At 46.0% G+C, this 25,373-nt stretch overlaps 1 protein-coding gene across 1 annotated transcript in view; it reads left to right on the plus strand.

The window, feature by feature from the left end:
• Positions 1-25,373, plus strand: part of LOC130319661 (solute carrier organic anion transporter family member 1B3-like) — a gene marked incomplete at its 5' end in the record, with an annotated part of 73,730 nt that overhangs the window by 20,846 nt on the left and 27,511 nt on the right. Inside the window, 3 exon segments of the mRNA XM_056552967.1 lie at positions 22,086-22,281; positions 22,360-22,525; positions 23,774-23,958. Of these exon segments, the coding sequence (XP_056408942.1) occupies positions 22,086-22,281; positions 22,360-22,525; positions 23,774-23,958 (547 nt within the window).

Below are 25,373 nucleotides of genomic sequence, written 5' to 3' on the forward strand. Positions count from 1 at the left end.
GCAGTATAGCTCCCCCAAATTAGGTGCAGTATAGTTCCCCCCACATTAGGTGCAGTACAGTTCCCCCACATTAGGTGCAGTATAGTTCCCCCACATTAGGTGCAGTACAGTTCCCCCACATTAGGTGCAGTAAAGTTCCCCACATTAGGTGCAATATAACTCCCCCCACATTAGGTGCAGTATAGCTCCCCCACATTAGGTGCAGTATAGTTCCCCCCACATTAGGTGCAGTATAGATCCCCCATATTAGGTGCAGTATAGTTCTCTCACATTAGGTGTAGCACAGTTCCCCCACATTAGGTGCAGTATAGTTCTCTCACATTAGGTGTAGCACAGTTCCCCCACATTAGGTGCAGTATAGTTCCCCCCACATTAGGTGCAGTATAGTTCTCTCACATTAGGTGTAGCACAGTTCCCCCACATTAGGTGCAGTATAGTTCTCTCACATTAGGTGTAGCACAGTTCCCCCACATTAGGTGCAGTATAGTTCCCCCCACATTAGGTGCAGTATAGCTTCCCCACATTAGGTGCAATATAGTTCCCCCCACATTAGGTGCAGTATAGCTCCCCCACATTAGGTGCAGTATAGTTCCCCCCACATTAGGTTCAGTACAGTTCCCCCACATTAGGTGCAGTATAGTTCCCCCCACATTAGGTGCAGTACAGTTCCCCCACATTAGGTGCAGTATAGTTCCCCCACATTAGGTGCAGTACAGTTCCCCCACATTAGGTGCAGTAAAGTTCCCCACATTAGGTGCAATATAACTCCCCCCACATTAGGTGCAGTATAGCTCCCCCACATTAGGTGCAGTATAGTTCCCCCCACATTAGGTGCAGTATAGCTCCCCATATTAGGTGCAGTATAGTTCTCTCACATTAGGTGTAGCACAGTTCCCCCACATTAGGTGCAGTATAGTTCTCTCACATTAGGTGTAGCACAGTTCCCCCACATTAGGTGCAGTATAGTTCCCCCCACATTAGGTGCAGTATAGTTCTCTCACATTAGGTGTAGCACAGTTCCCCCACATTAGGTGCAGTATAGTTCTCTCACATTAGGTGTAGCACAGTTCCCCCACATTAGGTGCAGTATAGTCCCCCCACATTAGGTGCAGTATAGTTCTCTCACATTAGGTGTAGCACAGTTCCCCCACATTAGGTGTAGCACAGTTCCCCCCACACTAGGTGCAGTACAGTTCCCCCCACATTAGGTGCAATACAGTTCCCCCATATTAGGTGTGCAGTACAGTTCCCCCCACATTAGGTGCAGTATAGTTCCCCCCACATTAGGTGCAGTATAGTTCCCCAAATTAAGTGCAGTACAGTTCCCCCCACATTAGGTGCAGTATAGTTCCCCCCACATTAGGTGCAGTACAGTTCCCCCGACATTAGCTGCAGTACAGTCCCCCCCACATTAGGTGCAGTATAGTCCCCCCCCCCCATTGGGTGCAGTACATTTCCCCCCATAGTAGGGGCAATACAGTTCCCCCACATGAGGTGCAGTATAGTTCCCCCACATTAGGTGCAGTATAGTTCCCCCCACATTAGCTGCAGTACAGTCCCCCCCACATTAGGTGCAGTATAGTCCCCCCCACCCATTGGGTGCAGTACATTTCCCCCCATAGAAGGGGCAATACAGTTCCCCCACATTAGGTGCAGTATAGTTCCCCCCACATTAGGTGCAGTATAGTTCCCCACATTAGGTGCAGTACTGTTCCCCTACATTAGGTGCAGCACAGTTCCCCCCACATTAGGTGCAGTACAGTTCCCCCCACATTAGGTGGAATACAGTTCCCCCACATTAGGTGCAGTACAGTTCCCCACATTAGGTGCAGTACTGTTCCCCCACATTAGGTTCAGTATAGTTCCCCCACATTAGGTGCAGTATAGTTCCCCCCACATTAGGTGCAGTATAGTTCCCCACATTAGGTGCAGTATAGTTCCCCACATTAGGTGCAGCACAGTTCCCCACATTAGGTGCAGTATGTTCCCCCACATTAGGTGCAGTATAGTTCCCCACATTAGGTGAAGTACAGTTCCCCACATTGGGTGCAGTATAGTTCCCCCACATTAGGTGCAGTATAGTTCCCTCACATTAGGTGCAGTATAGTTCCCCACATTAGGTGCAGAATAGTTCCCCACATTAGGTGTGCAGTACTTCCCCCACATTAGGTGCAGTATAGTTCCACCCACATTAGGTGCAGTATAGTTCCCCACATTAGGTGCAATATAGTTCCCCACAATAGGTGCAGTATAGTTCCCCCACATTAGGTGCAGTATAGTTCCCTCACATAAGTTGCAGTATAGTTCCCCACATTAGGTGCAGAATAGTTCCCCACATTAGGTGTGCAGTACTTCCCCCACATTAGGTGCAGTATAGTTCCACCCACATTAGGTGCAGTATAGTTCCCCACATTAGGTGTGCAGTACTTCCCCCCCATTAGGTGCAGTATAGTTCCCCACATTAGGTGCAGTATAGTTCCCCCACATTAGGTGCAGTATAGTTCCCTCACATTAGGTGCAGTATAGTTCCCCACATTAGGTGCAGTACAGTCCCCCACATTAGGTGGAGAATAGTTCTCCACATTAGGTGCAGTATAGTTCCTCACATTAGTTGCAGTATAGTTCCTCCACATTAGGTGCAGTATAGTTCCCCCACATTAGGTTCAGTATAGTTCCCCCACATTAGGTGCAGTATAGTTCCACCCACATTAGGTGCAGTATAGCTCCCCTCACATTAGGTGCAGTATAGTTCCCCCCACATTAGGTGCAGTATAGTTCCCACACATTAGGTGCAGTACAGTTCCCCCCACATTAGGTGCAATACAATTCCCCCACATTAGGTGCAGTACAGTTCCCCCACATTAGGTGCAGTATAGTTCCCCACATTCGGTGCAGTACAGTTCCCCCACATTAGGTGAAGTACAGTTCCCCCACATTAGGTGCAGTATAGTTCCCCTCATTAGGTGCAGTATAGTTCCCCACATTAGGTTGGCGGTATAGTTCCCCACATTAGGTGCAGTACTGTTCCCCCACATTAGGTGCAGTATAGTTCCCCACATTAGGTGCAGTATAGTTCCCCACATTAGGTGCAGTATAGTTCCCCACATTAGGTGCAGTATAGTCCCCCACATTAGGTGAAGTATAGTTCCCCACATTAGGTGCAGTATAGTTCCCCACATTAGGTGCAGTATAGTTCCCCCACATTAGGTGCAGTACTGTTCCCCCACATTAGGTGCAGCGCAGTTCCCCACATTAGGTGCAGTATAGTTCCTCCACATTAGGTGCAGTATAGCTCCCCCACATTAGGTGCAATATAGTTCCCCCCACATTAGGTGCAGTATAGCTCCCCCACATTAGGTGCAGTATAGTTCCCCCACATTAGGTGCAGTAAAGTTCCCCACATTAGGTGCAATATAACTCCCCCCACATTAGGTGCAGTATAGCTCCCCCACATTAGGTGCAGTATAGTTCCCCCCACATTAGGTGCAGTATAGCTCCCCCATATTAGGTGCAGTATAGTCCTCTCACATTAGGTGTAGCACAGTTCCCCCACATTAGGTGCAGTATAGTTCTCTCACATTAGGTGTAGCACAGTTCCCCCACATTAGGTGCAGTATAGTTCCCCCCACATTAGGTGCAGTATAGTTCCCCCACATTAGGTGTAGCACAGTTCCCCCACATTAGGTGCAGTATAGTCCCCCCACATTAGGTGCAGTATAGTTCTCTCACAATAGGTGTAGCACAGTTCCCCCACATTAGGTGTAGCACAGTTCCCCCCACATTGAGTGCAGTACAGTTCCCCCCACATTAGGTGCAATACAGTTCCCCCATATTAGGTGTGCAGTACAGTTCCCCCCACATTAGGTGCAGTATAGTTCCCCCCACATTAGGTGCAGTATAGTTCCCCAAATTAAGTGTAGTACAGTTCCCCCCACATTAGGTGCAGTATAGTTCCCTCACATTAGGTGTGCAGTACAGTTCCCCCCACATTAGGTGCAGTATAGTTCCCCCCACATTAGGTGCAGTACAGTTCCCCCGACATTAGCTGCAGTACAGTCCCCCCCACATTAGGTGCAGTATAGTCCCCCCCCCCCATTGGGTGCAGTACATTTCCCCCCATAGTAGGGGCAATACAGTTCCCCCACATTAGGTGCAGTATAGTTCCCCCACATTAGGTGCAGTATAGTTCCCCCCACATTAGGTGCAGTATAGTTCCCCACATTAGGTGCAGTACTGTTCCCCTACATTAGGTGCAGCACAGTTCCCCCCACATTAGGTGCAGTACAGTTCCCCCCACATTAGGTGGAATACAGTTCCCCCACATTAGGTGCAGTACAGTTCCCCACATTAGGTGCAGTACTGTTCCCCCACATTAGGTTAAGTATAGTTCCCCCACATTAGGTTAAGTATAGTTCCCCCACATTAGGTGCAGTATAGTTCCCCCCACATTAGGTGCAGTATAGTTCCCCACATTAGGTGCAGTATAGTTCCCCACATTAGGTGCAGCACAGTTCCCCACATTAGGTGCAGCACAGTTCCCCACATTAGGTGCAGTATGTTCCCCCACATTAGGTGCAGTATAGTTCCCCCACATTAGGTGCAGTATAGTTCCCCACATTAGGTGCAGTATAGTTCCCCACATTAGGTGCAGAATAGTTCCCCACATTAGGTGTGCAGTACTTCCCCCACATTAGGTGCAGTATAGTTCCACCCACATTAGGTGCAGTATAGTTCCCCACAATAGGTGCAGTATAGTTCCCCACAATAGGTGCAGTATAGTTCCCCACATTAGGTGTGCAGTACTTCCCCCCCATTAGGTGCAGTATAGTTCCCCACATTAGGTGCAGTATAGTTCCTCCACATTAGGTGCAGTATAGTTCCCTCACATTAGGTGCAGTATAGTTCCCCACATTAGGTGCAGTACAGTCCCCCACATTAGGTGGAGAATAGTTCTCCACATTAGGTGCAGTATAGTTCCCCACATTAGTTGCAGTATAGTTCCTCCACATTAGGTGCAGTATAGTTCCCCCACATTAGGTTCAGTATAGTTCCCCCACATTAGGTGCAGTATAGTTCCACCCACATTAGGTGCAGTATAGTTCCCCCCACATTAGGTGCAGCATAGTTCCCACACATTAGGTGCAGTACAGTTCCCCCCACATTAGGTGCAATACAATTCCCCCACATTAGGTGCAGTACAGTTCCCCCACATTAGGTGTGCAGTACAGTTCCCCCACATTAGGTGCAGTATAGTTCCCCACATTCGGTGCAGTACAGTTCCCCCACATTAGGTGAAGTACAGTTCCCCCATATTAGGTGCAGTATAGTTCCCCCACATTAGGTGCAGTATAGTTCCCCTCATTAGGTGCAGTATAGTTCCCCACATTAGGTTGGCGGTATAGTTCCCCACATTAGGTGCAGTACTGTTCCCCCACATTAGGTGCAGTATAGTTCCCCACATTAGGTACAGTATAGTTCCCCACATTAGGTGCAGTATAGTTCCCCACATTAGGTGCAGTATAGTCCACCACATTAGGTGAAGTATAGTTCCCCACATTAGGTGCAGTATAGTTCCCCACATTAGGTGCAGTATAGTTCCCCCACATTAGGTGCAGTACTGTTCCCCCACATTAGGTGCAGCACAGTTCCTCACATTAGGTGCATTATAGTTCCTCCACATTAGGTGCAGTATAGTTCCCCCACATTAGGTTCAGTATAGTTCCCCACATTAGGTGCAGTACAGTTCCCCCACATTAGGTGCAGTATAGCTCCCCCACATTAGGTTGGCAGTGTAGTCCCCCACATTAGGTGCAGTATAGTTCCCCACATTAGGTGCAGTGTAGTTCCCCACATTAGGTGCAGTATAGTTCCCCACATTAGGTGCAGTATAGTTCCCCCCCCCCATTAGGTGCAGTATAGTTCCCCACATTAGGCGCAGTATAGTTCCCCACATTAGGTGCAGTATAGCTCCCCCACATTAGGTGCAGTATAGTTCCCCTACATTAGGTGCAGTCTAGTTCCCCTACATTAGGTGTAGTATAGTTCCCCCACATTAGGTGCAGTATAGTTCCCCTACATTAGGTGCAGTATAGTTCCCCCCACATTAGGTGCAGTATAGTTCCCCCCACATTAGGTGCAGTATAGTTCCCCCACATTAGGTGCAGTATAGTTCCCCCCACATAAGTTGGCAGTATAGTCCCCCACATTAGGTGCAGTATAGTTCCCCTACATTAGGTGCAGTATAGTTCCCCCACATTAGGTGCAGTATAGTTCCCCCACATAAGGGGCAGTATAGTTCCCCACATTAGGTGCAGTATAGATCCCCACATTAGGTGCAGTATAGTTCCCCCACATTACGTGCAGTATAGTTCCCCCACATTACGTTGGCAGTATAGTCCCCCACATTAGGTGCAGTATAGTTCCCCTACATTAGGTGCAGTATAGTTCCCCCACATTAGGTGCAGTAAAGTTCCCCACATTAGGTGCAGTATAGTTCCCCACATTAGGTGCAGTATAGTTCCCCCCACATTAGGTGCAGTATAGCTCCCCCACATTAGGTGCAGTATAGTTCCCCCCACATTAGGTGCAGTATAGTTCCCCCACATTAGGTGCAGTATAGTTCTCTCACATTAGGTGTAGCACAGTTCCCCCACATTAGGTGCAGTATAGTTGTCCCCACATTAGGTTGGCAGTATAGTCCCCCCACATTAGGTGCAGTATAGCTCCCCCACATTAGGTGCAATATAGTTCCCCTACATTAGGTGCAGTCTAGTTCCCCTACATTAGGTGTAGTATAGTTCCCCCACATTAGGTGCAGTCTAGTTCCCCTACATTAGGTGCAGTCTAGTTCCCCTACATTAGGTGCAGTCTAGTTCCCCCCACATTAGGTGCAGTATAGTTCCCCCCACATTAGGTGCAGTATAATTCCCCCACATTAGGTGCAGTATAGTTCGCCCACATTAGGTGCAGTATTGTTCCCCTACATTAGGTGCAGTATAGTTCCCCCCACATTAGGTGCAGTATAGTTCCCCCCACATTAGGTGCAGTATAGTTCGCCCACATTAGGTGCAGTATAGTTCCCCTACATTAGGTGCAGTATAGTTCCCCCCACATTAGGTGCAGTATAGTTCCCCCCACATTAGGTGCAGTATAGTTCCCCCACATTAGGTGCAGTATAGTTCCCCCCACATAAGTTGGCAGTATAGTCCCCCACATTAGGTGCAGTATAGTTCCCCTACATTAGGTGCAGTGTAGTTCCCCCACATTAGGTGCAGTATAGTTCCCCCACATAAGGGGCAGTATAGTTCCCCACATTAGGTGCAGTATAGATCCCCACATTAGGTGCAGTATAGTTCCCCCACATTACGTTGGCAGTATAGTCCCCCACATTAGGTGCAGTATAGTTCCCCTACATTAGGTGCAGTATAGTTCCCCCACATTAGGTGCAGTAAAGTTCCCCACATTAGGTGCAGTATAGTTCCCCACATTAGGTGCAGTATAGTCCTCTCACATTAGGTGTAGCACAGTTCCCCCACATTAGGTGCAGTATAGTTCTCTCACATTAGGTGTAGCACAGTTCCCCCACATTAGGTGCAGTATAGTTCCCCCCACATTAGGTGCAGTATAGTTCTCTCACATTAGGTGTAGCACAGTTCCCCCACATTAGGTGCAGTATAGTCCCCCCACATTAGGTGCAGTATAGTTCTCTCACAATAGGTGTAGCACAGTTCCCCCACATTAGGTGTAGCACAGTTCCCCCCACATTGAGTGCAGTACAGTTCCCCCCACATTAGGTGCAATACAGTTCCCCCATATTAGGTGTGCAGTACAGTTCCCCCGACATTAGGTGCAGTATAGTTCCCCCCACATTAGGTGCAGTATAATTCCCCAAATTAAGTGCAGTACAGTTCCCCCCACATTAGGTGCAGTATAGTTCCCTCACATTAGGTGTGCAGTACAGTTCCCCCCACATTAGGTGCAGTATAGTTCCCCCCACATTAGGTGCAGTACAGTTCCCCCGACATTAGCTGCAGTACAGTCCCCCCCACATTAGGTGCAGTATAGTCCCCCCCCCATTGGGTGCAGTACATTTCCCCCCATAGTAGGGGCAATACAGTTCCCCCACATTAGGTGCAGTATAGTTCCCCCACATTAGGTGCAGTATAGTTCCCCCCACATTAGGTGCAGTATAGTTCCCCACATTAGGTGCAGTACTGTTCCCCTACATTAGGTGCAGCACAGTTCCCCCCACATTAGGTGCAGTACAGTTCCCCCCACATTAGGTGGAATACAGTTCCCCCACATTAGGTGCAGTACAGTTCCCCACATTAGGTGCAGTACTGTTCCCCCACATTAGGTTAAGTATAGTTCCCCCACATTAGGTTAAGTATAGTTCCCTCACATTAGGTGCAGTATAGTTCCCCCCACATTAGGTGCAGTATAGCTCCCCCATATTAGGTGCAGTATAGTCCTCTCACATTAGGTGTAGCACAGTTCCCCCACATTAGGTGCAGTATAGTTCTCTCACATTAGGTGTAGCACAGTTCCCCCACATTAGGTGCAGTATAGTTCCCCCCACATTAGGTGCAGTATAGTTCTCTCACATTAGGTGTAGCACAATTCCCCCACATTAGGTGCAGTATAGTCCCCCCACATTAGGTGCAGTATAGTTCTCTCACAATAGGTGTAGCACAGTTCCCCCACATTAGGTGTAGCACAGTTCCCCCCACATTGAGTGCAGTACAGTTCCCCCCACATTAGGTGCAATACAGTTCCCCCATATTAGGTGTGCAGTACAGTTCCCCCCACATTAGGTGCAGTATAGTTCCCCCCCACATTAGGTGCAGTATAGTTCCCCAAATTAAGTGCAGTACAGTTCCCCCCACATTAGGTGCAGTATAGTTCCCTCACATTAGGTGTGCAGTACAGTTCCCCCCACATTAGGTGCAGTATAGTTCCCCCCACATTAGGTGCAGTACAGTTCCCCCGACATTAGCTGCAGTACAGTCCCCCCCACATTAGGTGCAGTATAGTCCCCCCCCCATTGGGTGCAGTACATTTCCCCCCATAGTAGGGGCAATACAGTTCCCCCACATTAGGTGCAGTATAGTTCCCCCACATTAGGTGCAGTATAGTTCCCCCCACATTAGGTGCAGTATAGTTCCCCACATTAGGTGCAGTACTGTTCCCCTACATTAGGTGCAGCACAGTTCCCCCCACATTAGGTGCAGTACAGTTCCCCCCACATTAGGTGGAATACAGTTCCCCCACATTAGGTGCAGTACAGTTCCCCACATTAGGTGCAGTACTGTTCCCCCACATTAGGTTAAGTATAGTTCCCCCACATTAGGTTAAGTATAGTTCCCCCACATTAGGTGCAGTATAGTTCCCCCCACATTAGGTGCAGTATAGTTCCCCACATTAGGTGCAGTATAGTTCCCCACATTAGGTGCAGCACAGTTCCCCACATTAGGTGCAGCACAGTTCCCCACATTAGGTGCAGTATGTTCCCCCACATTAGGTGCAGTATAGTTTCTCATATTAGGTGCATTATATTTCCCCACATTAGGTGAAGTGCAGTTCCCCACATTGGGTGCAGTATAGTTCCCCCACATTAGGTGCAGTATAGTTCCCTCACATTAGGTGCAGTATAGTTCCCCACATTAGGTGCAGAATAGTTCCCCACATTAGGTGTGCAGTACTTCCCCCACATTAGGTGCAGTATAGTTCCACCCACATTAGGTGCAGTATAGTTCCCCACAATAGGTGCAGTATAGTTCCCCACAATAGGTGCAGTATAGTTCCCCACATTAGGTGTGCAGTACTTCCCCCCCATTAGGTGCAGTATAGTTCCCCACATTAGGTGCAGTATAGTTCCCCCACATTAGGTGCAGTATAGTTCCCTCACATTAGGTGCAGTATAGTTCCCCACATTAGGTGCAGTACAGTCCCCCACATTAGGTGGAGAATAGTTCTCCACATTAGGTGCAGTATAGTTCCCCACATTAGTTGCAGTATAGTTCCTCCACATTAGGTGCAGTATAGTCCCCCCACATTAGGTTCAGTATAGTTCCCCCACATTAGGTGCAGTATAGTTCCACCCACATTAGGTGCAGTATAGTTCCCCCCACATTAGGTGCAGCATAGTTCCCACACATTAGGTGCAGTACAGTTCCCCCCCACATTAGGTGCAATACAATTCCCCCACATTAGGTGCAGTACAGTTCCCCCACATTAGGTGTGCAGTACAGTTCCCCCACATTAGGTGCAGTATAGTTCCCCACATTCGGTGCAGTACAGTTCCCCCACATTAGGTGAAGTACAGTTCCCCCATATTAGGTGCAGTATAGTTCCCCCACATTAGGTGCAGTATAGTTCCCCTCATTAGGTGCAGTATAGTTCCCCACATTAGGTTGGCGGTATAGTTCCCCACATTAGGTGCAGTACTGTTCCCCCACATTAGGTGCAGTATAGTTCCCCACATTAGGTACAGTATAGTTCCCCACATTAGGTGCAGTATAGTTCCCCACATTAGGTGCAGTATAGTCCACCACATTAGGTGAAGTATAGTTCCCCACATTAGGTGCAGTATAGTTCCCCACATTAGGTGCAGTATAGTTCCCCCACATTAGGTGCAGTACTGTTCCCCCACATTAGGTGCAGCACAGTTCCCCACATTAGGTGCATTATAGTTCCTCCACATTAGGTGCAGTATAGTTCCCCCACATTAGGTTCAGTATAGTTCCCCACATTAGGTGCAGTACAGTTCCCCCACATTAGGTGCAGTATAGCTCCCCCACATTAGGTTGGCAGTGTAGTCCCCCACATTAGGTGCAGTATAGTTCCCCACATTAGGTGCAGTGTAGTTCCCCACATTAGGTGCAGTATAGTTCCCCACATTAGGTGCAGTAGAGTTCCCCCCCCCATTAGGTGCAGTATAGTTCCCCACATTAGGCGCAGTATAGTTCCCCACATTAGGTGCAGTATAGCTCCCCCACATTAGGTGCAGTATAGTTCCCCTACATTAGGTGCAGTCTAGTTCCCCTACATTAGGTGTAGTATAGTTCCCCCACATTAGGTGCAGTATAGTTCCCCTACATTAGGTGCAGTATAGTTCCCCCCACATTAGGTGCAGTATAGTTACCCCCACATTAGGTGCAGTATAGTTCCCCCACATTAGGTGCAGTATAGTTCCCCCCACATAAGTTGGCAGTATAGTCCCCCACATTAGGTGCAGTATAGTTCCCCTACATTAGGTGCAGTATAGTTCCCCCACATTAGGTGCAGTATAGTTCCCCCACATAAGGGGCAGTATAGTTCCCCACATTAGGTGCAGTATAGATCCCCACATTAGGTGCAGTATAGTTCCCCCACATTACGTGCAGTATAGTTCCCCCACATTACGTTGGCAGTATAGTCCCCCACATTAGGTGCAGTATAGTTCCCCTACATTAGGTGCAGTATAGTTCCCCCACATTAGGTGCAGTAAAGTTCCCCACATTAGGTGCAGTATAGTTCCCCACATTAGGTGCAGTATAGTTCCCCCCACATTAGGTGCAGTATAGCTCCCCCACATTAGGTGCAGTATAGTTCCCCCCACATTAGGTGCAGTATAGTTCCCCCACATTAGGTGCAGTATAGTTCTCTCACATTAGGTGTAGCACAGTTCCCCCACATTAGGTGCAGTATAGTTGTCCCCACATTAGGTTGGCAGTATAGTCCCCCCACATTAGGTGCAGTATAGTTCTCTCACATTAGGTGCAATACACTTCCCCCATATTAGGTGTAGCACAGTTCCCCCCACATTAGGTGCAGTACAGTTCCCCCACATTAGGTGTGCAGTACAGTTCCCCCCACATTAGGTGCAGTATAGTTCCCCACATTCAGTGCAGTACAGTTCCCCCCACATTAGGTGCAGTACAGTCCCCCCCCACATTAGGTGCAGTACAGTTCCCCCACATTAGGTGTGCAGTACAGTTCCCCCCACATTAGGTGCAGTATAGTTCCTCCCACATTAGGTGCAGTACAGTTCCCCCCACATTAGGTGCAGTACAGTTCCCCCGACATTAGGTGCAGTACAGTTCCCCCACATTAGGAACAGTATAGTTCCCCCCACATTAGGTGCAGTATAGTTCCCCCCACATTAGGTGCAGTACAGTTCCCCCACATTAGGTGCAGGATAGTTCCCCCCACATTAGGTGTAGCACAGTTCCCCCGACATTAGGTGCAGTACAGTCCCCCCCACATTAGGTGCAATATAGCCCGTCCCCCCCATTGGGTGCAGTACATTTCCCCCCATAGTAGGGGCAATACAGTTCCCCCACATTAGGTGCAGTATAGTTCCCCCACATTGGGTGCAGTATAGTTCCCCCCACATTAGGTGCAGTACTGTTCCCCTACATTAGGTGCAGTACTGTTCCCCTACATTAGGTGCAGCACAGTTCCCCCCACATTAGGTGCAGTACAGTTCCCCCACATTAGGTGCAGTACTGTTCCCCTACATTAGGTGCAGCACAGTTCCCCCCACATTAGGTGCAGTACAGTTCCCCCCACATTAGGTGGAATACAGTTCCCCCACATTAGGTGCAGTACAGTTCCCCACATTAGGTGCAGTACTGTTCTCCCACATTAGGTTCAGTATAGTTCCCCCACATTAGGTGCAGTGTAGTTCCCCCCACATTAGGTGCAGTATAGTTCCCCACATTAGGTGCAGTATAGTTCCCCATATTAGGTGCAGCACAGTTCCCCACATTAGGTGCAGTATGTTCCCCCACATTAGGTGCAGTATAGTTCCCCATATTAGGTGCAGTATAGTTCCCCACATTAGGTGCAGTACAGTTCCCCACATTGGGTGCAGTATAGTTCGCCCACATTAGGTGCAGTATAGTTCCCTCACATTAGGTGCAGTATAGTTCCCCACATTAGGTGCAGTATAGTTCCCCACATTAGGTGCAGTATAGTTCCACCCACATTAGGTGCAGTATAGCTCCCCCACATTAGGTGCAGTATAGTTCCCCACATTAGGTGCAGTATAGTTCCTCCACATTAGGTGCAGTACAATTTCCCCCACATTAGGTTCAGTATAGTTCCCCCACATTAGGTGCAGTATAGTTCCACCCACATTAGGTGCATTATAGCTCCCCCACATTAGGTGCAGTATAGTTCCCCCCACATTAGTTGCTGTATAGTTCCCACACATTAGGTGCAATACAGTTCCCCCACATTAGGTGCAGTACAGTTCCCCCACATAAGGTGCAGTACAGTTCCCCCCACATTAGGTGCAGTACAGTCCCCCCCCCCCACATTAGGTGCAGTACAGTTCCCCCACATTAGGTGTGCAGTACAGTTCCCCCCACATTAGGTGCAGTACAGTTCCCCCACATTCGGTGCAGTACAGTTGCCCCACATTAGGTGCAGTATAGTTCCCCCCACATTAGGTGCAGTATAGTTCCCCTACATTAGGTGCAGCACAGTTCCCCCCACATTAGGTGCAGTAAAGTTCCCCCCACATTAGGTGGAATACAGTTCCCCCACATTAGGTGCAGTACAGTTCCCCCACATTAGGTGCAGTATAGTTCCCCCACATTAGGTGCAGTACAGTTCCCCACATTAGGTGCAGTACAGTTCCCCCCACATTAGGTTGGCAGTATAGTTCCCCACATTAGGTGCAGTACTGTTCCCCCACATTAGGTGCAGTATAGTTCCCCACATTAGGTGCAGTATAGTTCCCCACATTAGGTGCAGTATAGTTCCCCACATTAGGTGCAGTATAGTCCCCCACATTTGGTGAAGTATAGTTCCCCACATTAGGTGCAGTATAGTTCCCCACATTAGGTGCAGTATAGTTCCCCCACATTAGGTGCAGTACTGTTCCCCCACATTAGGTGCAGCACAGTTCCCCACATTAGGTGCATTATAGTCCCTCCACATTAGGTGCAGTATAGTTCCCCCACATTAGGTTCAGTATAGTTCCCCCACATTAGGTGCAGTATAGCTCCCCCACATTAGGTTGGCAGTGTAGTCCCCCACATTAGGTGCAGTATAGTTCCCCACATTAGGTGCAGTATAGTTCCCCACATTAGGTGCAGTATAGTTCCCCACATTAGGTGCAGTATAGTTCCCCACATTAGGTGCAGTATAGTTCCCCCCCATTAGGTGCAGTATAGTTCCCCACATTAGGTGCAGTATAGTTCCCCACATTAGGTGCAGTATAGCTCCCCCACATTAGGTGCAGTATAGTTCCCCTACATTAGGTGCAGTATAGTTCCCCTTCATTAGGTGCAGTATAGTTCCCCCCACATTAGGTGCAGTATAGTTCCCCCCACATTAGGTGCAGTATAGTTCCCCCACATTAGGTGCAGTATAGTTTCCCTACATTAGGTGCAGTTTAGTTCCCCACATTAGGTGCAGTATAGTTCCCCCACATTAGGTGCAGTATAGTTTCCCTACATTAGGTGCAGTTTAGTTCCCCACATTAGGTGCAGTATAGTTCCCACATTAGGTGTAGTATAGCTCCCCCACATTAGGTTGACAGTATAGTCCCCCACATTAGGTGCAATATAGTTCCCCTACATTAGGTGCAGTATAGTTCCCCCACATTAGGTGCAGTATAGTTCCCCCACATTAGGTGTAGTATAGTTCCCCCACATTTGGTGCAATATAGTTCCCCACATTAGGTGCAGTATAGTTCCCCACATTAGGTGCAGTATAGTTCCCCCACATTAGGTTGGCAGTATAGTCCCCCACATTAGGTGCAGTATAGTTCCCCTACATTAGGTGCAGTACTGTTCCCCCACATTAGGTGCAGTATAGTTCCCCACATTAGGTGCAGTATAGTTCCCCCACATTAGGTGCAGTATAGCTCCCCACATTAGGTTGGCAGTATAGTTCCCCACATTAGGTGCAGTATAGCTCCCCCACATTCGGTGCAGTATTGCTCCCCCACATTAGGTACGGTACAGTTCCCCACATTAGGTTCAGTATAGTTCCCCCACATTAGGTGCAGTATAGTTCCCCCCACATTAGGTGCAGTATAGTTCCCCACATTAGGTGCAGTATAGTTCCCCATATTAGGTGCAGCACAGTTCCCCACATTAGGTGCAGTATGTTCCCCCACATTAGGTGCAGTATAGTTCCCCCACATTAGGTGCAGTATAGTTCCCCACATTAGGTGCAGTACAGTTCCCCACATTGGGTGCAGTATAGTTCGCCCACATTAGGTGCAGTATAGTTCCCTCACATTAGGTGCAGTATAGTTCCCCACATTAGGTGCAGTATAGTTCCCCACATTAGGTGTGCAGTACTTCCCCCACATTAGGTGCAGTATAGTTCCACCCACATTAGGTGCAGTATAGCTCCCCCACATTAGGTGCAGTATAGTTCCCCACATTAGGTGCAGTATAGTTCCCCCACATTAGGTGCAGTATAGTTCCCCACATTAGGTGCAGTATAGTTCCTCCACATTAGGTGCAGTACAATTTCCCCCACATTAGGTTCAGTATAGTTCCCCCGTATTAGGTGCAGTATAGTTCCACCCACATTAGGTGCAGTATAGCTCCCCCACATTAGGTGCAGTATAGTTCCCCCCACATTAGTTGCTGTATAGTTCCCACACATTAGGTGCAATACAGTTCCCCCACATTAGGTGCAGTACAGTTCCCCCACATAAGGTGCAGTACAGTTCCCCCCACATTAGGTGCAGTACAGTCCCCCCCCCCCACATTAGGTGCAGTACAGTTCCCCCACATTAGGTGTGCAGTACAGTTCCCCCCACATTAGGTGCAGTACAGTTCCCCCACATTCGGTGCAGTACAGTTGCCCCACATTAGGTGCAGTATAGTTCCCCCCACATTAGGTGCAGTATAGTTCCCCTACATTAGGTGCAGCACAGTTCCCCCCACATTAGGTGCAGTAAAGTTCCCCCCACATTAGGTGGAATACAGTTCCCCCACATTAGGTGCAGTACAGTTCCCCCACATTAGGTGCAGTATAGTTCCCCCACATTAGGTGCAGTACAGTTCCCCACATTAGGTGCAGTACAGTTCCCCCCATATTAGGTTGGCAGTATAGTTCCCCACATTAGGTGTAGTACTGTTCCCCCACATTAGGTGCAGTATAGTTCCCCACATTAGGTGCAGTATAGTTCCCCACATTAGGTGCAGTATAGTTCCCCACATTAGGTGCAGTATAGTCCCCCACATTTGGTGAAGTATAGTTCCCCACATTAGGTGCAGTATAGTTCCCCACATTAGGTGCAGTATAGTTCCCCCACATTAGGTGCAGTACTGTTCCCCCACATTAGGTGCAGCACAGTTCCCCACATTAGGTGCATTATAGTCCCTCCACATTAGGTGCAGTATAGTTCCCCCACATTAGGTTCAGTATAGTTCCCCCACATTAGTTGCAGTATAGCTCCCCCACATTAGGTTGGCAGTGTAGTCCCCCACATTAGGTGCAGTATAGTTCCCCACATTAGGTGCAGTATAGTTCCCCACATTAGGTGCAGTATAGTTCCCCACATTAGGTGCAGTATAGTTCCCCCCCATTAGGTGCAGTATAGTTCCCCACATTAGGTGCAGTATAGCTCCCCCACATTAGGTGCAGTATAGTTCCCCTACATTAGGTGCAGTATAGTTCCCCTTCATTAGGTGCAGTATAGTTCCCCCCACATTAGGTGCAGTATAGTTCCCCCCACATTAGGTGCAGTATAGTTCCCCCACATTAGGTGCAGTATAGTTTCCCTACATTAGGTGCAGTTTAGTTCCCCACATTAGGTGCAGTATAGTTCCCACATTAGGTGTAGTATAGTTCCCCCACATTTGGTGCAATATAGTTCCCCCCACATTAGGTGCAGTATAGTTCCCCCACATTAGGTGCAGTATAGTTTCCCTACATTAAGTGCAGTTTAGTTCCCCACATTAGGTGCAGTATAGTTCCCACATTAGGTGTAGTATAGCTCCCCCACATTAGGTTGACAGTATAGTCCCCCACATTAGGTGCAATATAGTTCCCCTACATTAGGTGCAGTATAGTTCCCCCACATTAGGTGCAGTATAGTTCCCCCACATTAGGTGTAGTATAGTTCCCCCACATTAGGTGCAATATAGTTCCCCACATTAGGTGCAGTATAGTTCCCCACATTAGGTGCAGTATAGTTCCCCCACATTAGGTTGGCAGTATAGTCCCCCACATTAGGTGCAGTATAATTCCCCTACATTAGGTGCAGTACTGTTCCCCCACATTAGGTGCAGTATAGTTCCCCACATTAGGTGCAGTATAGTTCCCCCACATTAGGTGCAGTATAGCTCCCCACATTAGGTTGGCAGTATAGTTCCCCACATTAGGTGCAGTATAGCTCCCCCACATTCGGTGCAGTATAGCTCCCCCACATTAGGTACGGTACAGTTCCCCACATTAGGTGAAGTAAAGTTCTCCCACATTAGGTGCAGTATAGTTCCCAACATTAGGTGCAGTATAGTTCCCCCACATTAGGTTAAGTATAGTTCCCCACATTAGGTGTGCAGTACTTCCCCCACATTAGGTGCAGTATAGTTCCCCCACATTAGGTGAAGTATAGTTCCCCCACATTAGGTGCTTATAATTCCCCACATTAGGATCAGTATAGTTCCCCACATTAGGTGCAGTATAGTTCCCCCCACATTAGGTGCAGTATAGTTCCCCCCACATTAGGTGCAGTATAGTTCCCCCACATTAGGTGCAGTATAGTTCCCCCACATTAGGATCAGTATAGTTCCCCACATTAGGATCAGTACAGTTCCCCACATTAGGTGCAGTATAGTTCCCCCCACATTAGGTGCAGTATAGTTCCCCCACATTAGGATCAGTATAGTTCCCCACATTAGGATCAGTACAGTTCCCCACATTAGGTGCAGTATAGTTCCCCCCACATTAGGTGCAGTATAGTTCCCCCCACATTTTGTGCAGTATAGTTCCCCCACATTAGGTGCAGTATAGTTCCCCCACATTAGGTGCAGTATAGTTCCCCCACAGGCATACAGCCTTCAACCGTATACAATGTATGGCTGGAGGCTGTATGTCTGTGTACGGCCCCACTTCAGTGTTCCAACCACCGATTCTCCGGTCCAGGGTCACGATCTACTGCTATGGCCTATAGGCCATAGCAGTAGGTCCCAGGAACGGAGGACCGGTGGTCGGAGCACCGAAGAGGACATGCCACTGGTGACTTACCATTCCGGCCAGCACGCATCCTCCTCACAGCTCTGCTGCTCTCCTTTGTTGCTATGGGCGCACGCAGGGGACGTCAGTGAGTTTTTAAAGTTAACGCGGGGGCCGCCGCAGAAAGGTGACAGGGACATCCTTGTGTCCCGAAAAGATTTTTCGGGACACATGGCTGTTCAGAATGTGATGGGGGCCCCCTGCGGGCTGCTCAGTGGCGGCCGTGGATCCCCCGGGCTTGATTAGGCCTATGCTGAGCAGCCGGCAGGGGGCCCCCTGGGGGATGGGGGCCCTAGGCAATTGACTGGTTTGCTCCACCGTAACACCGGCCCTGTCTGTACCTATATCACTTACAGGAGAGACAGGGAGGCAGTACTATCTGTACCTACATCATTTACAGGTGAGACAAGGAGGCAGTACTATCTGTACCTACATCATTTACAGGAGAGACAGGGAGGCAGTACTATCTGTACCTACATCATTTACAGGAGAGACAGGGAGGCATTACTATCTGTACCTATATCATTTACAGGAGAGACAGGGAGGCAGTACTATCTGTACATATATCATTTACAGGAGAGACAGGGAGGCAGTACTATCTGTACCTATATCATTTACAGGAGAGACAAGGAGGCAGTACTATCTGTACCTATATCATTTACAGGAGAGACAGGGAGGCAGTACTATCTGTACCTATATCATTTACAGGAGAGACAGGGAGGCAGTACTATCTGTACCTACATCATTTACAGGAGAGACAGGGAGGCAGTACTATCTGTACCTATATCATTTACAGGAGGGACAAGGAGGCAGTACTATCTGTACCTACATAATTTACAGGAGAGACAGGGATGCAGTACTATCTGTACCTACATCATTTACAGGAGAGACAAGGAGGCAGTACTATCTGTACCTATGTCATTTACAGGAGAGACAGGGAGGCAGTACTATCTGTACCTACATCATTTACAGGAGAGACAGGGAGGCAGTACTATCTGTACCTACATCATTTACAGGAGAGACAGGGAGGCAGTACTATCTGTACCTACATCATTTACAGGAGAGACAGGGAGGCATTACTATCTGTACCTATATCATTTAAGGAGAGACAGGGAGGCAGTACTATCTGTACATATATCATTTACAGGAGAGACAGGGAGGCAGTACTATCTGTACCTATTTCATTTACAGGAGAGACAGGGAGGCAGTACTATCTGTACCTACATCATTTACAGGAGAGACAGGGAGGCAGTACTATCTGTACCTATTTCATTTACAGGAGAGACAGGGAGGCAGTACTATCTGTACCTACATCATTTACAGGAGAGACAGGGAGGCAGTACTATCTGTACCTACATCATTTACAGGAGAGACAAGGAGGCAGTACTATCTGTACCTACATCATTTACAAGAGAGACAGTGAGGCAGTACTATCTGTACCTACATCATTTCCAGGAGAGACAGGGAGGCAGTACTATCTGTACCTACATAATTTCCAGGAGAGACAAGGAGGCAGTACTATCTGTACCTACATCATTTACAGGAGAGACAGGGAGGCAGTACTATCTGTACCTACATCATTTACAGGAGAGACAGGGAGGCAGTACTATCTGTACCTACATCATTTACAGGAGAGACAGGGAGGCAGTACTATCTGTACCTATATCATTTACAGGAGAAACAAGGAGGCAGTACTATCTGTACCTACATCATTTACAGGAGAGTCAGGGATGCAGTACTATCTGTACCTACATAATTTACAGGAGAGACAAGGAGGCAGTACTATCTGTACCTATATCATTTACAGGAGAGACAGGGAGGCAGTACTATCTGTACCTACATCATTTACAGGAGAGACAGGGAGGCAGTACTATCTGTACCTATATCATTAACAGGAGAGACAGGGAGGCAGTACTATCTGTACCTATATCATTTACAGGAGAGACAGGGAGGCAGTACTATCTGTACCTACATCATTTACAGGAGATACAGGGAGGCAGTACTATCTGTACCTATATCATTAACAGGAGAAACAGGGAGGCAGTACTATCTGTACCTATATCATTTACAGGAGAGACAGGGAGGCAGTACTATCTGTACCTACATCATTTACAGGAGAGACAGGGAGGCAGTACTATCTGTACCTATTTCATTTACAGGAGAGACAGGGAGGCAGTACTATCTGTACCTACATCATTTACAGGAGAGACAGGGAGGCAGTACTATCTGTACCTACATCATTTACAGGAGAGACAAGGAGGCAGTACTATCTGTACCTATATCATTTACAAGAGAGACAGTGAGGCAGTACTATCTGTACCTACATCATTTACAGGAGAGACAGGGAGGCAGTACTATCTGTACCTACATCATTTCCAGGAGAGACAAGGAGGCAGTACTATCTGTACCTACATCATTTACAGGAGAGACAGGGAGGCAGTACTATCTGTACCTACATCATTTACAGGAGAGACAGGGAGGCAGTACTATCTGTACCTACATCATTTACAGGAGAGACAGGGAGGCAGTACTATTTGTACCTCTATCATTTACAGGAGAGACAAGGAGGCAGTACTATCTGTACCTACATCATTTACAGGAGAGACAGGGATGCAGTACTATCTGTACCTACATCATTTACAGGAGAGACAAGGAGGCAGTACTATCTGTACCTATATCATTTACAGGAGAGACAGGGAGGCAGTACTATCTGTACCTACATCATTTACAGGAGAGTCAGGGAGGCAGTACTATCTGTACCTATATCATTAACAGGAGAGACAGGGAGGCAGTACTATCTGTACCTATATCATTTACAGGAGAGACAGGTAGGCAGTACTATCTGTACCTACATCATTTACAGGAGAGACAGGGAGGCAGTACTATCTGTACCTACATCATTTACAGGAGAGACAGGGAGGGAGTACTATCTGTACCTACATCATTTCCAGGAGGGACAGGGAGGCAGTACTATCTGTACCTACATCATTTACAGGAGAGACAGGGAGGCAGTACTATCTGTACCTATATCATTAACAGGAGAGACAGGGAGGCAGTACTATCTGTACCTATATCATTTACAGGAGAGACAGGGAGGCAGTACTATCTGTACCTACATAATTTACAGGAGAGACAGGGAGGCAGTACTATCTGTACCTACATCATTTACAGGAGAGACAGGGAGGGAGTACTATCTGTACCTATATCATTTCCAGGAGAGACAAGTAGGCAGTACTATCTGTACCTACATCATTTACAGGAGAGTCAGGGAGGCAGTACTATCTGTACCTATATCATTAACAGGAGAGACAGGGAGGCAGTACTATCTGTACCTATATCATTTACAGGAGAGACAGGTAGGCAGTACTATCTGTACCTACATCATTTACAGGAGAGACAGGGAGGCAGTACTATCTGTACCTACATCATTTACAGGAGAGACAGGGAGGGAGTACTATCTGTACCTACATCATTTCCAGGAGGGACAGGGAGGCAGTACTATCTGTACCTACATCATTTACAGGAGAGACAGGGAGGCAGTACTATCTGTACCTATATCATTAACAGGAGAGACAGGGAGGCAGTACTATCTGTACCTATATCATTTACAGGAGAGACAGGGAGGCAGTACTATCTGTACCTACATAATTTACAGGAGAGACAGGGAGGCAGTACTATCTGTACCTACATCATTTACAGGAGAGACAGGGAGGGAGTACTATCTGTACCTATATCATTTCCAGGAGAGACAAGTAGGCAGTACTATCTGTACCTACATCATCTTCTGGTTGCTATCGGCCTCTTAGATGGTCTTAGCCTCCTCCCTGGTGGTCTTCCTTATGTCTCTGTATAGTCGGGTTACCCTATAATGTGATGATTTCCTCCATCAGGGGCTTCCACCCTGCCGGCGGTGGCTCTGGGGATTTTGCTGGGCGGTCTGCTGATGAAGAGGTACAGGTTTGGTTTGCTGTCGGCCTCTAAGATGGTTTTAGCCTCCTCTTTGGTGGCCTTCATCATGTCTCTGTCTGTCTTTGTGCTTGGCTGTGAGAACAGAGACATAGCCGGGATCACAGTGTCTTATAATGGGTGAGTCCTGGGGTTATTATATACAGGGGGAGGGTAATAATGGGGTGCGGGGCTTCACCATATTACATTGTATCTTAGGAGCAAACTGGACACATTCCGAGAGCACAGCCTCTTCTCCCCCTGTAACGCCGACTGTAGGTGCCCCCCCCAACAATGGGACCCCGTGTGCGGAGAGAATAATATCACCTACCTGTCCGCATGTCTGGCCGGGTGCAAATCATCCACAGGATCGGGGAGGAGCATAGTGAGTGTGAATGGGCGGATACTATATAAAATATGTATAATGTATCAGTATAATAATCAGTATAATATATAATAATCAGCATAATAATCAGTATAATGTATCATAATCAGTATAATAATCAGTATAATGTATAATAAAAAGTATAATAATCAGTATAATAATCAGCATAATAATCAGTATAATGTATAATAAAAAGTATAATAATCAGTATAATAATCAGTATAATAATCAGTATAATATATAATAAGTATAATAATCAGTATAATATATAATAAGTATAATAATCAGTATAATAATCAATCTAATGTATAATAATCAGTATAATATATAATGTTTAATGATCAGTATAATGTATAATATATAATAATCAGTATAATGTATAATAATCAGTATAATGTTTAATGATCAGTATAATATATAATAATCAGTATAATGATCAGTATAATATCTATTAATCAGTATAATGTATAATAATCAGTATAATATCTAATAATCAGTATAATGTATAATGATCAGTATAATATCTAATAATCAGTATATGTAATCAGTATAATGTATAATATATAATAATCAGTATAATGTATAATAATTAGTATAATTATTAGTACAATGTATAATAATAAGTATAATATACAATAATCAGTATAATATATAATAATCAGTATAATGTATAATAATTAGTATAATTATTAGTACAATGTATAATAATAAGTATAATATACAATAATCAGTATAATATATAATAATCAGTATAATGTATAATAATTAGTATAATTATTAGTACAATGTATAATAATCAGTATAATGTATAATATATAATAATCAGTATAATGTATAATATATAATAATCAGTTTAATGTATAATAATTAGTATAATTATTAGTACAATGTATAATAATCAGTATAATGTATAATATATAATAATCAGTATAATGTATAATAATTAGTATAATTATTAGTACAATGTATAATAATCAGTATAATGTATAATATATAATAATCAGTATAATGTATAATAATTAGTATAATGTATAATATATAATAATCAGTATAATGTATAATATATAATAATCAGTATAATGTATAATAATTAGTATAATTATTAGTACAATGTATAATAATAAGTATAATATACAATAATCAGTATAATATATAATAATCAGTATAATGTATAATAAGTATAATGTATATTGTATAATGATTAGTGCATTGTGTATTATAATCAGATATTACTCGGGGTTATTACAGGCCTATCAGAACTGCTCCTGTGTGGCCTCCATGGGTCTCCCTACAGTGAATTCCTCTGTGGTACTCGGCTCGTGTCCTCCCAGCGACAATTGCTCCAGAATGTTTCTCATTTACGTCATCTCCCAAATCTTCACCAGTTTTATATTTGCCATTGGTGGATCGGCCGCCACCGTCATCGTCATCTGGTAAGATACTTAGAGAATCATCTACAGAGAGAGACAGGGAGGCAGTACTATCTGTACCTACATTATCTACAGGGAGAGACAAGGAGGCAGTACTATCTATACCTACATTATCTACAGGGAGAGACAAGGAGGCAGTACTATCTATACCTACATTATCTACAGGGAGAGACAAGGAGGCAATACTATCTATACCTACATTATCTACAGGGAGAGACAAGGAGGCAGTACTATCTATACCTACATTATCTACAGGGAGAGACAAGGAGGCAATACTATCTATACCTACATTATCTACAGGGAGAGACAAGGAGGCAGTACTATCTATACCTACATTATCTACAGGGAGAGACAAGGAGGCAATACTATCTATACCTACATTATCTACAGGGAGAGACAAGGAGGCAGTACTATCTGTACCTACATCATATACAAGGAGAGAAGGATGCAGTACCCTCTGTACCTACATCATTTACAAGAAGAGACAGGGATGCAGTACTATCTGTACCTACATAATCAGGGGGAGACAAGGTGGCAGTACTATCTGTACCTACATTATTTACAGGAAGAGACAGGGAGGCAGTTCTATCTGTACCTACATCATGTACATGAGAGACAAGGAGGCAGTACTATCTGTACTTACATTATTAGTAGTGTTGAGCGGCATAGGCTATATTCGAATTCGCGATATTTCACAAATATATGGACGAATATTCGTCATATATTCGCTAAATTCGCATATTCGTAATATTCGCGTTTATTTTCGCATATGCAAAAATTAGCATATGTGGAAATTAGCATACACAAAAATTAGCATTTTCAAAAATTCGCATATGCGAAAATTCGTATGCCAGTCTCACACAGTAGTATTACAGTCTTCTTTACACCACACAAGCTGGAAGCAGAGAGGGATGATCACTGTGATGTGTACTGTGAAAAAAAAATAAACACGAATATTCTTAATTGCGAATATATAGTGCCATATTCGCGAGAATTCGCGAATATGCGATATTCGCGAGCAACACTAATTATTAGGGAGAGACAAGTCTGTACCTACATCATTTACAGGAGAGACAGGGAGGCAGTACTATCTGTACCTATATCATTTACAGGAGAGACAGGGAGGCAGTACTATCTGTACCTACATTATTATGGAGAGACAGGGAGGCAGTACTATCTGTACCTACATTATTTACAGGAAGCAAAAGGGAGGTAGTACAGGGAGGCAGCACTATCTGTACCTACATTATTATGGAGAGACTAGGAGGCAGTACTATCTGTACCTACATTATTATGGAGAGACAGGGAGGCAGCACTATCTGTACCTACATTATTATGGAGAGACAGGGAGGCAGTACTATCTGTACATACATTATTATAGAGAGACAGGGAGGCAGTACTATCTGTACCTACATTAT

The sequence above is a fragment of the Hyla sarda genome, unplaced genomic scaffold (assembly GCF_029499605.1).
Source record: "Hyla sarda isolate aHylSar1 unplaced genomic scaffold, aHylSar1.hap1 scaffold_215, whole genome shotgun sequence".
Taxonomy (NCBI): domain Eukaryota; kingdom Metazoa; phylum Chordata; class Amphibia; order Anura; family Hylidae; genus Hyla; species Hyla sarda.